The following is a 20,748-nucleotide window of genomic DNA, read 5'->3' on the forward strand; positions in this document are numbered from 1 at the left end:
GACAGTGGAACTCTCCAAAAAGGACTGCTGCTCTCCACTGCTGGAGCCGATTAAGATCTCCAGATGTTGAAGCTTTGCTGCTGAAGATGCTATATCTTTTCAATGTGAGTCAAGCTTTCAATCTCTTGAGCTACCATACTTCATTCAGAATGCAATGGCCTGAATTTTTCACTCGGCGTGCAGGGGTGGTGGGAGCGGGTGGGGGCGGTGGCGGAGCTGACCGCCGTCCTTGATTGACTCCTCGCTGCCATTTTATGCGGGCGGGCCAATTAAGGAGCGCCCAGTGCAAGATGTGAGCCGCAGCGCTCAGCGTTACCTGTGCGGGCAGAGGGGAGGAGAGAGAGTCGGGGCCACAAATCTCAGGGAGATTGAAACACTTTTGAAATAAATAAAGGGTTCGAAAATTTAATTAAACAAGTCCCCTCATGTGACTGTGTCACATGAGATGGGACACGTTTTTAAATTTCAGAATTTTTTTTTATATTTAAGTGGTAATAGCTTTAGGAAACCCCATCCTGCTCGTGGATGAGGTTTCCTTAAAAACAAGAAAGCCGCTTGGCCTTTTCGCCTGCCTGCCAACCTTAAGGTTGGACGGGCAGTATAAACAATGGCATTAATTAATTTGTTAATCACCTTAATAGGCCTATCAGTTATCGGCAGGCGCACAGCCAACTCTGGCACGCGCCTGCCGAATGAAACATCGTGAGGCAGCGCAATGACGTTGGGACACATCAACAATTTCCAGTTCCCTGGCCCCAACCGCTTCCTCTCCACCATGGACGTCCAATCCCTCTACACCTCCATCCCCCACCGGGATGGTCTGAGGGCCCTTAGCTTCTTCCTCGAACAGAGGCCCGAACAATCCCCATCCACCACTACTCTCCTCCGTCTGGCTGAACTTGTTCTCACACTGAACAATTTCTCCTTCAACTCCTCTCACTTCCTCCAAATAAAAGGTGTGGCTATGGGTACCCGCATGGGCCCCAGCTATGCCTGTCTCTTTATGGTGGAACATTCCTTGTTCCAGTCCTACTCCGGCCCCCTTCCACAACTCTTTCTCCGGTACGTCGATGATTACTTCGGTGCCGCTTCATGCTCTCGTCGGGACTTGGAAAAATTTATTAATTATGCTTCCAATCTCCACCCCTCCACCATTTTCACGTGGTCCATCTCTGACACTTCCCTTCCCTTCCTTGACTTCTCTGTCTCAATCTCTGGTGATAGACTGTCCACCAATATCCATTACAAACCCACCGACTCCCACAGCTACCTTGACTACAGCTCCTCACACCCCGCTTCCTGTAAGGACTCCATCCCATTCTCTCAGTTCCTTCGCCTCCGTTGCATCTGTTCCGATGATGCCACCTTCAAAAACAGTTCCTCTGACATGTCCTCCTTCTTCCTTAACCGAGGTTTTCCACCCACGGTCGTTGACAGGGCCCTCAACCGTGTCCGGCCCATCTCCCGCGCATCCGCCCTCACGCCTTCTCCTCCCTCCCAGAAACATGATAGGGTCCCCCTTGTCCTCACTTATCACCCCACCAGCCTCCGCATTCAAAGGATCATCCTCCGCCATTTCTGCCAACTCCAGCATGATGCCACCACCAAACACATCTTCCCTTCACCCCCCCACTATCGGCATTCCGTAGGGATCGCTCCCTCCGGGACACCCTGGTCCACTCCTCCATCACCCCATACTCCTCAACCCCCTCCTATGGCACCACCCCATGCCCATGCAAAAGATGCAACACCTGCCCCTTCACTTCCTCTCTCCTCACCGTCCAAGGGCCCAAACACTCCTTTCAAGTGAAGCAGCATTTCACTTGCATTTCCCCCAACTTAGTCTACTGCATTCGTTGCTCCCAATGTGGTCTCCTCTACATTGGAGAGACCAAACGTAAACTGGGCGACCGCTTTGCAGAACACCTACGGTCTGTCCGCAAAAATGACCCAAACCTCCCTGTCGCTTGCCATTTTAACACTCCACCCTGCTCTCTTGCCCACATGTCTGTCCTTGGCTTGCTGCATTGTTCCAGTGAAGCCCAACGCAAACTGGAGGAACAACACCTCATCTTCCGACTAGGGACTTTACAGCCTTCCGGACTGAATATTGAATTCAACAACTTTAGGTCGTGAACTCCCTCCCCCATCCCCACCCCCTTTCTGTTTCCCCCTTCCTTTTTTTTCCAATAAATTATATAGATTTTTCTTTTCCCACCTTTTTCCATTATTTTTAAATATCTTAAGATCTTTTATGCTCTCCCCACCCCCACTAGAGCTATACCTTGAGTGCCCTACCATCCATTCTTAATTAGCACATTCGTTTAGATAATATCACCAACTTTAACACCTATGTGTTCTTTTGTTCTATTGTTGTTGACATCTTTTGATGATCTGCTTCTATCACTGCTTGTTTGTCCCTACAACCACCCCCCCCTCCACTTCTCTCCCCCCCCCCCCCCCAACACACCTTAAACCAGCTTATATTTCAACTCTTTCTTGGACTCGAACTCAAGTTCTGTCGAAGGGTCATGAGGACTCGAAACGTCAACTCTTTTTTTCTCCGCCGATGCTGCCAGACCTGCTGAGTTTTTCCAGGTAATTCTGTTTTTGTTTTGGGACACATACCTGACGTCATTGTGCATCATTTTACACACTGGCATGTCATGCCCACTCCTGCACACCAACTGAAAAATTCAGGCCAATGAGTCATATAGCAAACTAAAAATCAATCACTTGGAGCAGTTTCCAAATAGATGAGAGTAGTTACCAGACCCTGAAGAGTAATTCGCATCTGATGACCAAGGTTATGACTCACAGACAGATGCATGGGCTTTTATCAAGATTACATAATTGAGATGTCCTAATTGGATTAAATTGCCTGCATTAGCTGCATTAAAATGCCAATGCGGACTCGAGCAGAATTAGAACTAGTGTAGATGTAACATTATGCTGAATTCAATGCTGACACTAGTATGTATGTTCATGATTTAGTCCAAAGTGTCCAAGTATTTGTCTTTGGCTGTTTTTTGCAGCCTTGGAGTAATAACATTAAAATTAATATTGCAAATCATTTGCACATACCTCAAACTTTTACCGATGAAAGATACAGAGCGTCCTTCTTGAACCGCTGCAGTCCATGTGGTGTAGGTACACCCACAGTGCTGTTAAGAAGGAAGTTTCATGATTTTGACTCAGCGACAGTGAAGGAACGGTGTTTTATTTCCAAGTCAGGATGATGAATAGCTTGGAGGGGAACTTCCAGGTGGTGTTCCCATCTATCTGCTGCCCTTGTCCTTCTAGCTGTTAGTGGCCGTGGGTTTGGAAGGTGCTATCTAAGGAGCCTTGGTGAATTCCTGCAGTGCATTTTGTAGATTGTACACACTGCTGCTACTGTGCATCGGTGGTGGAGGGAGTGAATGTTTGTGGATAGGGTGCCAATCAAGCAGGCTGCTTTGTCCTGGATGATGTCAAGCTTCTTGAGTGCTGTGGGAGCTGCACTCATCCAGGCAAGCAGAGCGTATTCCATCACACTCCTGATTTGTGCCTTGTAGATGGTGGACAGGCTTTGGGGAGTCAGGAGGTGAGTTACTCGTCACAGGATTCCTAGTCTCTGACCTGCTCTTGTAGCCACAGTATTTATATGGTAGTCCAGTTCAGTTTCTGGTCAACATAAACCACCAGGATGTTGATAGTGGAGGATTCAGTGGTGGTAATGCCATTGAACGTCAAGGGGTGATGGTTGGATTCTCTTTAGTTGGAGATGGTCATTGCCTAGCACTTGTGTGGCACGAGTGTTACTTGCCACCGGTCAGCCCAAGCCTGCATATTGTCCAGGTCTTGCTGCATTTGGACATGGACTGCTTCAGTACCTGAGGAGTCGCAAATGATGCTGAACATTGTGCAACCATCAGCGAACATCCCCACTTCTGACCTTACGATGAAAGGAGCATCATTGATGAAGCAGCTGAAGATGGTTGGGCCGATGACACTACCCTGAGGAACTCCAGCAGTGATGTCCTGGAGCTGAGATGACTGACCTCCAACAACCACCATCAACTTCCTTTGTGCTAGGTGTGACTCCAACCAGTGGAGAGTTTTCCCCCTGATTCCCATTGACTCCAGGTTGTGTTAGGGCTCCTTGATGCCATTCTCAAATGCTGCCTTGATGTCAAGGGCAGTTACTCTCACCTCATCTCTGGAGTTCAGCTCTTTTACCATGTTTGAACTAAGGCTGTAATGAGGTCAGGAGCTGATTGGCCCCGGTAGGACCCAAACTGGGTGTCAGTGAGCAGGTTATTGCTAAGCAAGTGCCGCTTGATAGCACTGTTGACGACCCCTTCCAATACTTTATTGATGATGGAGTTTAGACTGATGTGGCAGTAATTGGCTAGGTTGGATTTGCCCTGCTTTTTGTATACAGGACATCCCTGGGCAATTTTCCACATAGCCAGGTAGATGCCAGTGTTGTAGCTGTACTGGAACAGCTTGGCTAGGGGTGCAGCAAGTTCTGAAGCACAAGTCTTCAGTACTATTGTTGGATCATTGTCAGGGCCCATAGGCTTTGCAGCATCTAATGCCTTTAGACGTTTCTTGATATCACGTGAATCAAACCGGCTGAAGACTGGCATGTGGGATATTGGGACCTCCAGAGGAGACTGAGATGGATCATCCACTTGGCATTTCTGGCTGAAGATTGTTGCAAATGCTTCAGCCTTATCTTTTGCACTGATGTGCTGGGCTCCTCCATCATTGAGGATGGGGATATTTGTGGAGCCTCCCCCTCCAGTGAGTTGTTTAATTGTCCGCCACCATTCAAATCTGGATGTGACAGGACTGCAGAGCTTAGATCTGATCCTTTGGTTGTGGGATAGCTTAGCTTTGTCTATCACTTCCTGCTTATGCTGTTTGGCACGCAAGTAATCCTGTGTTATAGCTTCACCAGGTTGACACCTCATTTTTAGGTGTACCTTGTGCTGCTCCTGGCATGCCCTCCTGCACTCTTCATTGAACCAGGGTTGATCCCTTGGGTATCCGAATTACTCATCTAGTGACAATACCACTGCGCCATCGCCTCCCCAGTTGGCTGTAAAGAGTTTTGGGACGTTGTGACTATAAATGTGAATATAAATATATAAATGCGAGTTCTTTCTTTTAAGCGCCAGATTGCCAGGAGTCTCAGGCAGCCCTAAGGCAGCAGATTGGACACCCTTGACTTCTGCTACATGTGATAGTTTCCAACAATGTGTTTACGGATTTCATGAAACTGCTCAAACTACTTCAGGACATGCAGTTGTCCTGTGCCCCCCACGAACTCCTTTACTCCCACAAAAAGTGAACCCCTCTAATTATAAGCATCAAATACCATGTCACTAAATGAATTCAAATACAAGAGGTGTCCTGAAACCAACCAGGCAAATGTTATCATTCCATCTCTTTGTAGACTCACCTAGTTAAAGCTCGAATCTCATTCAGCTTGGCAGGTCCTTGTTGCAGCTGTACCTGCTGTTCTTGGGAACTTTACTTCCAAAATACAGCTGATAGTATCAGTTACCTTCTTCTGTGGCAAGTCTTTGTGAATACTTGCTGTAAACATCATTAGAAAGTCAATGTTCCCACTGCCCTCAAAAGGCGGGTAGGCGTTGCCTGAGTGACTTGTCCTATCTGGAAACCTTAATTTATTCAATGCACACAGTCTTATGAGCCACAGCTAGAGACATTGTTGAGAAAGCTTGAAATGTGATAAATGTTTTTTTTTTATGTACAGTACACTGATAGTGGTGATTGCACATGAAACATTAATTACTGCCTTTTAAAAATTATATCAGTTGAACTCTTGTAGCATTGCACAAGGGGAATTAAAACTCTGTCATCTTCAGGTGAAGTGGAGTTGGGAGGAAGAGTTAATTGGCTTCTAATTTAAAGTTGTAGATTGTCATTATTCTTTAATTTCCATCCTTAATTTATGTGGCACTTCCACTGGTAATTAATGTGTAATTACAGTATAACAAATTTAACATTGACCATTTCCATTATAAATGGGAGGATAGGAATTTATAATGGAACACATTGATTAGGGAACACATGCAGATGCAAGGTACTTAATATAGATGCTCCAATTTTTCTTTAAAAAAAATTTACATTATTTCCTAAGACTTCCTCACACCCACTCCTCCATCCAGAAATAGTTAAAATTTTCCTTCCTTGTGCACAAGGCACAGCCTCTACCTAATACAGTCAAATCACACCCTCACTGCACATTTCTGCTTCATCCACAGTATTGCTGCACTATTCACCAATGGGCTTTTTTCTACATACATTGAGATACACCCCTAAAAATCATTTTCAGCTTTTGGGTCTGCATTTGTGCCTGCAGCAGCTGAGAATGAAATGGCCAACTTAATGTCCTCTATATCACTGATACATGATGATACTTGCGCTCAGAAAATAAAGATTTATGGCCGAAATGAACTTGCAATTGCTTACTTTGAAATCCTATTACTGCCACATATTTTACATTACAGATACTTTACCAAGAACATTGGCAGGAGAAAGGTGAAATCTGAGAGCTAAGTAATGTTGATAGCCATTATGACTTCTGGAATATAAAGCAACCATAGGCATATATCACCTTTTGTCTAAAAAGTATCTTAACACGTCTTCCCTTGTTGACAATTTTTTCCCTTCCCTCTCAAGACAACTGACTCCTATTGCAGCATGGTTCCATGGATGCTGGGAGCTCCTCTTGTCACTGCCATTTGTCACCCATGAGTGTGTGCATTATTTATACAAGTTATATTGTTAGAATCAGAATGTGGTTTCCAGATGGAGAGGGTAAGGTAGGAGGAGCCATTAGTCGATGTCCAACTGTAAGGTGATATCTTTTAAACACCAGACAGCGTCAGCTACAAAGTAATTTCTATCCAATAGCCATGGTAGGTAATGTGTTGACTTTGTGCACCTTCAGGAGATCTTTGTGGGGGGGTGGAGGGCAGTGGGGATTAGGGGCTGTGGTTTTCACTTTTGGCCATGGCGCAAAACTTTGACTTCACATCCTCCACCCGCTGTATACCCCAATGGTTTTCCTTTCCATCGACCAAGAGGAAAGAAAGCCAGGCAAGGAGTATAACGGACGGTTGATCGGCTAGCACCAGTTTTCCCATAGCGCCAAATCTGAAAAATTACCCCTGTTGCCATATTGCCCCTTGGTCGATCATTTTAGCCAATTCCCTGTAGCTTTGTTACCCAAATTTCCAGTGGTTAGAGTCACTGGCTGGAATTTTCCAGACCCCCATGGCGGGGCCAGTGAGCGACTGAAATCTCCGTTCACATCGGCGGGACTGGAAGATCCCGCAGGCGTGAGGGGCTGGAAAATTCCAGCCTTAGTCATGATTTTTGAAGCACATGAAACTTCTGGGATGCTAAGATCAGTTAATGGTTCTCCATCCCCAAGTTTAGAATGGCCAATCACAAATTCTGAAACTTAAAAGTTTTTGTGAACCAATGTTATCCAAGTCTGCTCATTGCTCGACTTATCTCAGCTTCAAGAACTTTGAGATAAAAGCAAAACATTGCAGATGCTGGAAATCTAAAACAAAAACAGAAAATGCTAGAAAAGCTCAGCAGGTCTAGCAGCATTTGTGGAGAGAGAAACAGAGTAAATGTTTTGAGTCCATATGACCCTTCTTCAGAACATTGAGCATTGCTGCCATTTGACACATCACTCCAGTGCAGGTGAAGCAATGCTAACTTATTCCATTACAGTGCCCCATGATATCACTTCCAAGCAGAATAATCAGATTTATTAAGGAAGGTTAGAATGCTAAGGCAGCCATGAAGGAGTATGTCAATTGAAAATGTCGAGCCCAAATCTAATAAAATTAATGCTGATGCTCACATCTTAGAGTGGAATAAATGAGCAAGAGAAACTAATACTTTCATTCAAGCCATTCATCTGAATTGTGATTCAGAGACTCCATGTAACTGCTCAAATATATTTCTAAAATTAAATATTAAATTGATGTTAGTGGTTATGAACCAGATGATGTCGCAATTCAGATTTAGGCACTTCTGATACGTTCTTTGCAGGACAAGGAGGATACTCCTTCACTCCAATAGCAATATGCCCTTTAGAAGCTTGTACATTATGTGCTAGAAAGGCCAATTATTTGCTTAAAAATAAATGAAGTGGGTTCCAGACACTAGAGGGGAAACTCAAAGCTGTTAGATCAAAAAATAATCTGTTAATTGTATCACTGTAACAACTAAGGGCTTGACCTACAAGTGAATAAAGACAAGACCCTAATAAGAGGTAAGCCAAATTGTAGCACATCTACCACTGCATCAGCTGAGATCCCCTAACCCAGTGATCAAAACTGGGATCTTCCCAGTCTGTATGGCTTGGTTTTGTACTCCTTAATCTGACTAACCAATTCATATATTCTCCATGCAGCGATGATATTGTGCAAGTGGAAAGACTCTTTCAATATGATGATATGCAGCCAGGTGACGAAGATGCTTTCTCCAGGGAACCATTCGTGGTTCAGTTCAAATGTCAAACCACAGGTATAGTTCCTCATTGTTCCACAGCCAGAGATGGGAAACTGTCACATTAAACCATTCCTGCGGCTCTTCCATATGCAAGTAAGCAATCTCAGCAATATAATCAGAAAGGCTATGAAGTCCACTAAAATGAAATGGGTGTGGGGGGGAGAAAAAAGGCAAATTAATAAAGAAGGCAGGTCATCCTTTATTACTCTCATGTGCCTCCTTGCATTTATATTAAGAGCAGCATTTGGGAATGACGTGAAAGTCACATTCCCGAGGGAATGGGAAAGTGAACAAGGTAAAAGAGAGTGACCTAAAAATTTAAGTGATTTATTTAAAAATAAATTTGCCTAAAACTTTCTCAAACAGGTCAGGTGTTGCAAAGTGCTTCCTCTTTAACCAGAGTTGTCTCAAAACAGTGGGTCCATCAGAACCCAGCCAGGTTGGTGGGTGGAGTTCAGTAATGAGGGAAGGAGTGGATGGTGACATCTACTTGCCCCTTTATATACAAGAACATAGAAATTTGTGCTGCTGCCCCCCAAAAACACAATTAGGAAAACGTTTCCTTTTTAAAACGTTAGGTGTCCTAGCCGAATTTTTCACTGTAGGGATCCCATAATGCAGAGAGTAGTTAACCCGGGGCTTTTAACTGACTTTTCTCTGAATTATACAGACCCAACATGCTATTGTCTCATGTAAACATGCAGACAATGTGGTTTTATAGTTTCCCAAATTCCCTTCTGTACAAAATAAGGGATCTACTGTACAGGACTGTGCCAATAGAAACATTGGGAATGTTTCAAAAGATATTTGGATACCAAGAGAATCAGGTGCCTACAGAGAAATGAGCTTTGTTGGACTAGAATGGTCATACCACCATTTTGAGTTTTGATCTGAAGACCTAGTTCATTTCCAACTGCATGGGAACCATTGAAAGCTGCACTGAGTATTATTATTTGCAGTTATCATGATACTTGGGGACTTGATCAGCTTTCTGCTTGAAGCATATCCTTTACTTTCAGATATTACTACATAAGAGGCAATGGGTGGGTGCAGCAGTCTATGTCTACACTGCTGCATGTCTAACTATGAATGCAGTGCGGTGAAACCTTTAAAATATAGTTCACTTCTATATCATTAATATGCAAGTTGTCATTTATGTGTCAAATTGTACACTATAAAGGTAATGTTTCAGGTGCCAAAGCATTTTTACACTTGAGGAATGTAGCTGACAATGGATTTTCAGCTTTCTGACCACTGATTAATAACACCATATAATAATGGCCCCACCTGCAGGAAATTGGTATGTCATTGGCTTAAAGGATTGCCACACAATTATGCAGACCTGACAATCAGGTTTCTATATTAAATGTTAAAGGCACTTAGTTGTACACAATGACAAAAATAAAAAGGAGGAAAAGAAAGATAAGACAAGAAAGTGCCGTGAACTAAAATCTCCTGTTAACTGCATTAACAAAGGATCCAGTGTTTGCTGATCAGCAAAACCATAAACATGAACAATGGCTGTAAGCTTGTATTACACTTTACACTGGAGATTGTAATTCAGCAGCAGATTTGTAATTTGCCTGGATTTATTTGTGTAGTATTTAAATAGCTTGCTTGCCATTTTCTGGCAAATACATTGGGCAAATTTGGTACAGTGTAATGCAAGTGAGAGGATAACAAAAAGGAAATGGGGTATTGGAACTTAAGGTCTACAGAATCATTTGCTGAAATTGAGAGCTTTATTAAGCACTGGATAATAACTATGTTATACTGACTTTAGCTTGGGCTTTTACATACTCTAGCTGTGCAGGACTTTGTGCTCATTCCTCAGCACACATGCCCTGAAGATTCAGTCAAGGAAATTGACGAACTCTATGATGTCTTCCTGAAGATCAAAAAGGAGTGGAACATTGAGGTGCATTTTCAGATTTATTCATATTTGTATGTTTTGAAAGCAATACCATGCAGGAAGGTGCCACATATGTATTACATTTTACAGCATAAGTCATGGAATGAAATGATACATGTTGCTTGCCATCATTTATCATTTTACTTACCCTGTTCCCAGTCATCAAAAAACAGCCACTACAATAGTCACCAGCAGTTACACAGCAGTCACATGCCCACTTTATTTAATATGGTGAGTATATTAATCCTTTTATTACAAACAGGCATTCTGAAAAATAAACTCATTCTAATCTAGTGTCCCATTTAGCCCCTATCTCAGAATGATATTTTGCCTCTGGAACTAAATCCTATTGTTCAAGTTTATGCATGATACCTGAGATGGTGACAAAGTGGGCCGGAGCCATGACAGTCTTTTTGCTTCCAAGTCCTGAGTTTGAATCCAGCCAACTCTGAAGGGTGGAGGTCTCCTCTCACTCTGAACTCTAAAGTGGAGGAAGTTCTGGACAATACACATTAACAATACAAAGCCCTTATAATGATCTATCTAATGATAGATTCAAAACTACAGTCACCCCATATACAGTTCATAGAAATAAAGGCAAAACACACCATATCGGAATTGTTCTTGTTTCAAATTCTGTTGCATGCACATTCTCTGGCCATTCTTGTGATAGAATTTTCTTTATTCCAATCTGACGTGTAAACATCCTACTCATTTTTCCCAATCTCTCGATAACTCCTCCTCATGGAAGCTCCTTCCTATCTCATTTGCCTTTCTGCTTTTTGTTTGTAGTTTGTTTTCTTTGTCTTGGAATTGCACTCCCCCTACCCTCTGTCTAATTCTGAATTTCTTCTATGTCCCACATCACTTTTCCCCGCAGCCTTTCTAAAGATACTTTCTTCAGTTTTTGCTTCTTTCTCTTGACCTTGTTAGTGCTGCCTCTTTTCAAACTCCTTGCAAAGACTGACAGCTCCCTGCTAATTGACAAGCTGTCAAACCTGGTTCCAATTAGCCACCTGTAGTTTACAAGATCACAAGGCAATTATGATTTGGGAACCACTGAGATTTCATTGGTTTATGCATCCCGACGCACATTATAACTTCTCTCTATTGGAGCCACACAGCGTGAAGAAAATATTCCTGATTTGCCTGAAAGTTACCCTTTACTAGTTTAAATTCTAGATTTAGTCTTTCCGGATCATTTACCATCCCATAAACCCTTCCCTCGGAGTTGAAAATTTGTTCAAGTATTCCTTCACAGCTGAGCTCATGATACTCGGGAGCAGCCTTCAGCACTTGAGTGTTTCCCTTGTGTCTGGGTCCTCAGAATGGACATAGTACTCAAGGTTTGGTCTGACCAGAACATTGCATGCTTTCCATCCCCAGACTATCCCACTTAGAGTAATCACCTACAGAATAGAGGTCTGGCTGCAGGTGACCATGATATTTTGTTGTGAAGAATCAGTGCCAGAGCCCCAGCGATGACTGCAGCTCTGCCCTGACCTTCACTCACTGATCAACAATTCTGTCAAAGAAGTAAATCAGGCCAAGGAGGTGGAAGAAAATTCAGGCTGACTGACCAATCAGATCACACAAAATGGATGAATGGACACAGATGGGTGCAATTTTGAAAAAACAAGAAGGTGGAACTAGAAAAAGGGAATGAGGAAAGCTAATGGAAGGCAAAATTAGACTGGAGTGGAAATGGCAGATGGAGGCAGAAGGTTCAGTCTAAGATCAGGGAAATCAATAAGGGGAATATGAAAGATAAGGATGATAGAAACTGTTGATTGTTAGGGAAATCTGTGAAAAGAAGGGAACAAGGGACAGATTTGGTGTGGGGCAGGGAATTCACAAATAAGAAAGACAGAAGTAGTAAAATGAAATTCACTTGTATCAGAATTAGTCTTAGAGTGAGAATTACACTTGAGGCAGCACTCACTGACATTGCTGTTGATTGAGAACTCAAAATGGAAATTGGAAAATAGGGACCAAAAATCTTATACCTACTCTCGTCTCCTTTTACATAGAATTGCATAGAATATATAGCACAGAAACAGGCCATTCAGCCCAACCTGACCACTCAAGAGTACTCCCAATGTTCCTCATCTAACTGTCTCAACATAACCCTCTATTACCTTCTCCCTCAAGTGTTTCTATCCTCTCCTCAAATGCATCCAGATTATTTGCCTCAACTATTGTACAACAGCACTTCAACCCTGTCATAGCAGGTTCCACATTCGCACCTCTCTCTGGGTATAGACATTTCTTCTGAATTCCCTATTTGATTTCTTGGTAACTACCTTATATTGATGGCAAGTGAGAGTTCTAGCGACCACATTTATTTCCTTCATTGGCACTGTGAGCAATAAAATTACAGCAATCATACCACAAACAATCAGACTTAATAAACTAATTAAATGAATTTCAAGAGTAATTCTCTTGCTATCCTAAAGGGTAGCCATTTAAGATGACCTCACCTCCATTTATATCCTCCAACTGTTTTCCAACCTGAGTCATGTCTGCCATGGATACCTTCCAGGTTCCCATCCAATACTATTCTTCATGTATGAGTGTGAGGGGCGAATGCCAACAGGCTGCCTGATAGCTTGAAGGGATCATCAGAAATGAGTGCCACACATGTGCATTTCCCTGGAGGCATCATTGGCTGACAGATGGCTAAACCCAGGCTTGATTTGCCCTTGCCTAAATCTGAAGCATCAAAGCTTATTGTAGCACCTCTAATGTTTCTCCAAGCTGAGATTGACAAACTCACATATTTTTCAGATGGTAGACAGTAGTGTTCCCCAAGGTTCTAGGACCAATGCTTTGTTTTTTGACATATATAAATCTGAGTATTGGAATACACAGTAATATTTCAAAATTTGCAAATGATATGAAACTTAGCAAGCAGTGAGGATACCAATTGCCTGCAACAGGACATGGATAGGCTAACAGAATGGGCAGTCAAGTGGCCGATGGAATTTAATGCAGAGATGTGAGAGGCAATGCATTTTGACAGAAAGGATAGGGAAAAGCAATATAGACATTATGCACGGTTCTAAAGAGTGTGTAGGGACAGTCAGACCTGAGAATGTATGTGCATAGATCTTTGAAGGTGGCAAGACATATTGATAGAGTGTTTAGCAAAGCATATGGGTTCTTGGCTTTCACAGAGACATTGAGCACAAAAGCAGTTATACTGAACCTTTATAAAGCTCTGGTTGGGCCACAAGTAGAGGATTGCATCCAGCTCTGGTGACCACACTGTAAAAGGGATGTGAGGGTCCTTGAGACAGTGCAGAGGAGATTTACTGGAGTGGCTCCAAGGATGAAGTATTTTAGCCACAAGGTTAGGTTGGAGAAGCTGGGGTTGTTTCCTTTGGAATAAAGAAAGTTGAGGGGAGATTTGATATGTGGTACAAGATTATGACAGGTTTGGATAAGGTAGACAAGGAAAAACTGTTCCCATTAGCTGATGATACAAGGACTAAGGGGAAACAGATTGAAGGTTTTGGGCAAAAGATGCAGGAGGAGTTTTTTTACACAGTGAGTGGTAATGACCTGGAATTCGCTGTCCATAAGGCTGGTGGAATCAGAGATGATCAAAAGGAATTTGGATGGATACTTGAAGAAAAGAAATATGCAGGGCTATGGGGATACAGCGAGGGAATGGGACTGACTTGATTGTCCCATGGAGAGCTGGCATACACATGATGGGCCAAATGGTCTCCTTCTGTGCTGTAAATGATTCTATGACTCACCACTGACCCAGTATCGAACCTGCTACCTTTCCGATCTATATGGCTCAGTACTACACAAGGTGGTGCATTTAAGGACAAGGTGGCCACCAGGACAGTTCCATTTTCTTTACCTTGGTGGATTTGCAATCTGTCTAACTTTGAAATCTTAAATCTTACTCCTCAATGTTGGCATCACGGCATATAGGACACTGTCAAGCATGGCAGTGAGTTAGGACAGGCTGCTTTAGAGGTCAAATAAAGTAACTACTTAAAACATTAAAAGAATTTATGTAGGGTAAAAAACAATCATCTGGGAGAATGAAAAGCATTACAATTATCATAAGGCACTTCAGCCTGGAAATGACTGTGAATGTATTAGTAACCACATGCTTAATGATATTTCTTTTTAGAAGGGAATTAACCAATTTAAAGTAAATGTGTTTATGTGTTAAAATAGTGAGCAGAGGAATGTTATACAACCACATTTAAGCAACATCTGTTAATATCACTTAAAAGTTATTTCTAAGGTTAACTAGCTTAATTTAATCAGACGCTGCACAGGAGGGGGTTTAATCATGTCATACCTCACCTGACAGATTCCCCCTTTCCACAGAACATAATGCTACTTGGGGACTTTAATGCTGATGGCAGGTATGTATCAAAGAAGAAAATGGAAACAATCCGACTCAGAAAGGATAAAAATTTCCACTGGCTCATTGAAGATGAAGAGGACACTTCCGCTAGGCTAAACACGGACCAGGCCTATGACAGGTAAAACACAGATCACAAGCATGAGAACAGAATTTTTTTCATATTCATTCATGGGCTGTGGGTATCGCTGGCTAGGCCAGCATTTATTGCCCTTCCCTAATTGCCCTGGAGAAGCTGGCGGTGAGCTGCCTTCTTAAACCACCGCAGTCCATGTGGTATAGGTACACCCACAGTGCTGTTAGGAAGGGAGTTCCAGGATTTTGACCCAGCAACAGTGAAGGAATGGTGATATATTTCCAAGTCAGGATGGTGTGTGGCTTGAAGGGGATCTTCCAGGTGGTGGTGTTCCTATTTGTCAGCTGCCCTTGTCCTTTTGGATGGTAGTGGTCGTGGGTTTGGAAGGTGCTGTCTAAGGAGCCTTGGTGAGTTTCTGTAGTGCAACTTGTAGATGGTACACACTGCTGCTACTGTGCATTGGTGGTGGAGGGAGTGAATGTTTATGGATGGGGTGCCATTCAGGCAGGCTGCTTTGTCCTGGATGGTATCAAGTTTCTTGAATGTTGTGGGAGCTGCACTCATCCAGGCAAGTGGGGAATATTCCATCACACTCCTGACTTGTGCCTTGTAGATGGTGGACAGGCTTTGGGGAGTCAGGAGGTGAGTTACTTGCCGCAAGATTCCTAACCTCTGACTTGCTCTCGTTGCTACATTATTTATATGGCTAGTCCAGTTCAGTTTCTGGTCAATGGTAACCCCTAGGTTGTTGATAGTGGGGGACTCAGTGATGGTAATGCTATTGAATGTCAAGGGACAATGGTTAGATTCTCTCTTGTTGGAAATGGTCATTGCTTGGCACTTGTGTGGCACAAATGTTACTTGCCACTTGTCAGCCAAGCCTGGATATTGTCCTGGTCTTGGTGTATTTGGGCATGGACTGCTTCAGTATCTGAGGAGTCTCGAATGGTACTGAACATTGCAATCATCAGCGAACATCCCCACTTCTGACCTTATGATGGAAGGAATGATGAAGCAGCTGAAGATGGATGGGCCTAGGACACTACCCTGAGAAACTCCTGCAGTGATGTCCTGGAGCTGAGATGATTGACCTCCAACAACCACAACCATCTTCCTTTGTGCTAGGTATGACTCCAGCCATTGGAGAATTTTCCCCTGATTCCCATTGACTCCAGTTTTGCTAGGGGTCCTTGATGCCACACTCGGTCAAATGCTGCCTTGATGACAAGGGTGGTCATTATCACCTCACCTCCAGAGTTCAGCTCTTTCGTCCATGTTTGAACCAAGGCTGCAATGACGTCAGGGGCTGAGAGACCATGGTGGAACACACTGAGCATCAGTGAGCAGATTATTGCTAAGCAAGTGCTGCTTGATAGCACTGTTGATGACCCCTCCATTACTTTACTGATGATGAAGAGTAGACTGATGAGGCGGTAATTGGCTGAGTTGGATTTGTCCTGCTTTTTGTGTACAAGATGTACCTGGGAAATTTTCCACATAGCTGGGTAATGTCAATGTTGTAGCTGTACTAGAACAGCTTGGCTAGTGGTGTGGCTAGTTCTGGAGCACAAGTCTTCGATACTATTGCTGGAATATTGTCAGGGCCCATAGCCTTTGCAGTATCCAGTGTCTTCAGCCATTTCTTGATGTCATGTGGAGTGAATTGAATTGGCTGGAGACTGGCAACTGTAATACTGGGGGCCTCCAGAGGAAGCCGAGATAGATCATCCATTTGGCACTTCTGGCTGAAGATTGTTGCAAATGCTTCAGCTTTATCTTTTGCACTGATGTGCTGGGCTCCCCCATCATTGAAGATGGGATATTTGTGAAGCCTCCCCCTCCAATGAGTTGTTTAATTGTCCACCACCATTTATGATTAGATGTGACAGGACTGCAGAGCTTAGATCTGATCCATGGGTTGTGGAATTGCTTAGATCTGTCTATCACTTGATGTGGTCACCCTCAATGCTTCCCACAACTGTTGTGCAACATGGAGGAGTACTGAGGAGCTGAGGAGAGGGGAGGTGGTCAGATTTGGGGTGGTGGTACATGGTAATCAGCAAAATGTCAGTTCCATGTCTTTGCTTAATTACCTGGTTCCCTTCTCACCCCCAACCTACCCTACCAACTTTTAAACTCATTTGCTCCCCCATTTCTTTAAGGAGACCCCTCCCATCCACAACACATCATTTTTCAGTCAAGAGGACAAGCGGGATTTCTGACTGCCCATACAAAGCTGTGAAACTGGCCCTGGGTGACTCCAGCCCCACCTATTTTCCAGTCACTCACCAAAATTGCCAGGATTGCAGTTGTCATCTCTTTCTGATAACCTGGCCGAAGTAGGTGCACTCATGGGTGAGGTGAATATACCTCCAGTCACCTCTTCAGCCTGTTTCCTGGTTGCTTTGTATATCTAACATCACTGCCTGATTAAAAGGTGATTGAATGGTTACTGCCAGCAACAAGTTGATAAATTATTCATGCCACCTTTTCTCCATGGATTGCTTTTAAAAAAATTCTAAGGCTAGAACTCTGCGATATTATTACCTTCATTCAGGCTTCAGTTCCCAAAGGCACATTTAATAAAACTTACTGCCAGTATGCGATATTCTTTACCTATCTCATTGCTGGCCATCTGTTATGCTGTATGCAATATTAATCCTTAATTAATGTAACTCATTGAATCATGATATTTTACATACAGCAGGAAGCTATGTACCCCTTTGTACCTTAAAGACCTTTTCACTTAGTCCCATTTCTCCCTTTATAGCCAAATCCATTAAAAATTTTCTCTTTCAGATTCCGCTTCTGCATCGGATTCAGATTCCACATTCTGTTCATCCACTTCTGTCTTACTAGCTGTTACATATTTTGCTTCCACTGTTTCTGCCAGGAGATACTAGCTAAAGTAGGTACACTCATGGTGCACCTCTGCTCTCTGAACTGTGTCATGAGATTTTTTTACATTCACCTGAAGAGGGAGAGTTTAAATCTCTCGCCTAAAAACAGAATCTCCAGCAATCCAGCACTCTCTCAGTACAGCACTCTCAATACAGCATTGAAGTGTCATTTAAAACATCATGCTCAAGTTCTAATTGGACTTGAGCCTTCAATGTTCTGGCTCGAAGATGAGAATGCAAACTAACATTTATGGCTTTTATATCTCATTCCTGACATGAGGATGCAATCAACATCTCTCCCCCCTTCACCCTCCCCAGACATGTGACGTTCCCAATCAGTTGTTAGATGTGCAAGAGCAGCTTACTAAATCTCTCTCGCTCTTTTGTGGAACTCTTCATCTCTACCTCTTCCACTGGGACAGCAATACCTCACCCTGCCAGGAACTCTGCACCAAGATATCAGCTATGTCAAATGGTTTAATTAACTATAGGATGAAAGTCCTATCTGCTTTCATTATATAAGGGGAGAGAGTGCAAATCAGAAGAGCCAATCACCAGTTCACTCTGAGGGAAAACACATTTAAAGCCATCTTCAAGTGGGAAAACTTTGAACTAGCCGTGGGACACAAGAGATGACAGAGTTGTCAACACTGTGGAAAAATAGGAATGAGCTTTTTACTCTGCTTACAGTGCAGGTCTATTTAACTAACACTTACCTTGGCTATCTTCTCTCAGTGAGCCGCAAACCACACAAAGTTCAAACTGCAACTAAAAAAACTCAGCAAAAAAACACCAGATAATTGAAACTAGAGAATCTTGCTAAGCTCCACCCATCCCCATAATAACGTATCCTGCTCTGGGATGTCCTCAAACTGACCTTTAGATTAATTATCCCTCATTTACAGATCAAAGAAGAAATTGATGAAGTAAATGGGTTTTCACAACCTTTCAGCATTCACTGAATGCTATTAAATTAATTTAGCTCTAACTCCCAAGACAAAAATATATCTCCAGAATGCCATTACCGCAAGAACTGTCTCCAGTTCTTTAGCTAAGTAAACCTACTTGCTGTTTTGTGGCTTTATCTCTCTAGCTGTTAACCTCTTAAGGCAACATGGCGCCAAGCTTTTTAAGCGTAATAGGTTCTAAGCTTGCTTTAATTGCATTTATCCCATTTTCTACAGTTAAACTTTTATTCCTAAAACTAAAAAAATGCCTCAAATATTATTATAAACCACAAACCAGTTTTTTTTGCAACAATTATGGAAACACAAGGAATGAGATGATGAACAAAGAGAATAATACGGATCACAAATTCATTAAAAAAACGAAGCCGTGTTTGGTTTGAAGAGTGAAATACATACAGCATGTCAGTTTTAAATCTAAATGAGTGCTTCTCACTCTGAATGTGTCAAGCTTGGATAAGATTACATCCATTAACATTATGTTTTTTGTTTCCCTGTATAAAGCATCTCGTTGCAATGCAATATTTCTCTTGATGTTTGCAAGTCCACAGTGAATTCTCTGTTTACACTGTTGCTAGCACTGTGTCTGATTTATGACTGTTGCTGTTGTTGACAGGATTGTTGTTTATGGTGATAAATTTTATCAGGGGATTGTCCCAAATTCAGCAAAGCCCTTCAACTTCCAGGAAGCAATGAAACTGACTGAACAGCAGGTGGGTCAGATAGTAACTCAGATTGTGATATTTTTACTTAAATGATAATGAATGAAGTACCAAAATAATAAAAAAAACTTGTCTCTTTATGATCAGGCTTTGGATGTGAGTGATCACTACCCCATTGAGGTAGAACTCAAATTAACTGAGGAGGAGAGAAATAAACCCGGACAGAATCAGTGAACACAAGAGCATTGAGTAGAATCTGGACAACACGAACACAGCACCAATCATGATTTAATAGTTGAATCTTGATGAAATCTGATGTCATCTTAATAAATGTATCAATTACATTTCAGTAGATTAAAAATTCCCACTTTTGCCATCAGGTGCAGTGGTAAATATAAATGTCTTGCTTATTTTAATAGCAGCAACCCACTGGATAATGCTGGAGAGGCTTTAGAGGATGATGGTGTGATCAACTGGATCAAAGACTATAGCAGGTCAAGAGGGTGTGTGTGTGTGTGGGGGGGCGGGGGGGGTGGTGTAATTTATCACAGTTAGTCGCAATATCATTTTTGACTTTGATAACAAGGTATAATGGGATAAATTTCCTGTGTTCACCATATGTAATGAAATCAAACACATTCTTTACCAACATATTTATGAATTCACTAGCGTAGAAGAAACCTTCACTTATTTTGGTGCCGAGTAGGAAGTTGTTGGATTTCTTTCTTGTTCGCATTAGCTAGTCTCACTAGCTTTAACACAAGAGTACACACACCCAGTTGTAAAAATGAAGTATCAGGTCTTTATTGAGACTCCATACTTCACAATTCCACAATGAATGCTCCAAGATAGTGGTTCACTCATTCATATACCACTTTTACCTTTGATCTCTACACTCGTGCAAAGTGCTAATAAATTGTAGCATTAAAGTACATACAAAATCACAACGGTGTAACGAATACTTCAGAAATTCACTTCCAATCATTTTATGACCTTAGTTATACTGCCCTCAAACTCTTCTGATCATATTATTACCATAAATACAAGTGACCAAGCTAGCATATTCCAGACCTTCACAGAATTGCCTGAGTGAAGCTACTACATTCCATCAACAACAACCCCAGCCCTTGCAATTTGTCAGCGAGATCGATAAGCACAACGATGTGGGAAAACCACCTCAAAGTCAACATCATCCATACTTGGATATTTTTTGCCATTCCCTCATCTTTCTTGAGCCAATATTCTGACATCATCATCAGTACAAGATCTGCAGTGTTGAAAGCAAAGACA

At 42.5% G+C, this 20,748-nt stretch overlaps 1 protein-coding gene across 2 annotated transcripts in view; it reads left to right on the top strand.

Moving 5' to 3' along the window:
• LOC121280225 (deoxyribonuclease gamma-like) overlaps window positions 1–19,857 on the top strand; it is a 45,262-nt gene extending 25,405 nt beyond the window's left edge. For both annotated transcript variants that reach the window (XM_041191990.1, XM_041191989.1), the window contains exons 5-9: window positions 8,453–8,565; window positions 10,356–10,468; window positions 14,819–14,976; window positions 19,413–19,509; window positions 19,606–19,857. In XM_041191990.1, the coding sequence (XP_041047924.1) occupies window positions 8,453–8,565; window positions 10,356–10,468; window positions 14,819–14,976; window positions 19,413–19,509; window positions 19,606–19,692 (568 nt within the window). In that variant the 3' untranslated portion in view covers window positions 19,693–19,857. The remainder of the gene's footprint in view (window positions 1–8,452; window positions 8,566–10,355; window positions 10,469–14,818; window positions 14,977–19,412; window positions 19,510–19,605) is intronic.
• The last annotated feature ends 891 nt before the right edge of the window (window positions 19,858–20,748 follow it).

This window comes from Carcharodon carcharias, chromosome 7 (genome assembly GCF_017639515.1).
Source record: "Carcharodon carcharias isolate sCarCar2 chromosome 7, sCarCar2.pri, whole genome shotgun sequence".
Taxonomy (NCBI): Eukaryota; Metazoa; Chordata; class Chondrichthyes; order Lamniformes; family Lamnidae; genus Carcharodon; species Carcharodon carcharias.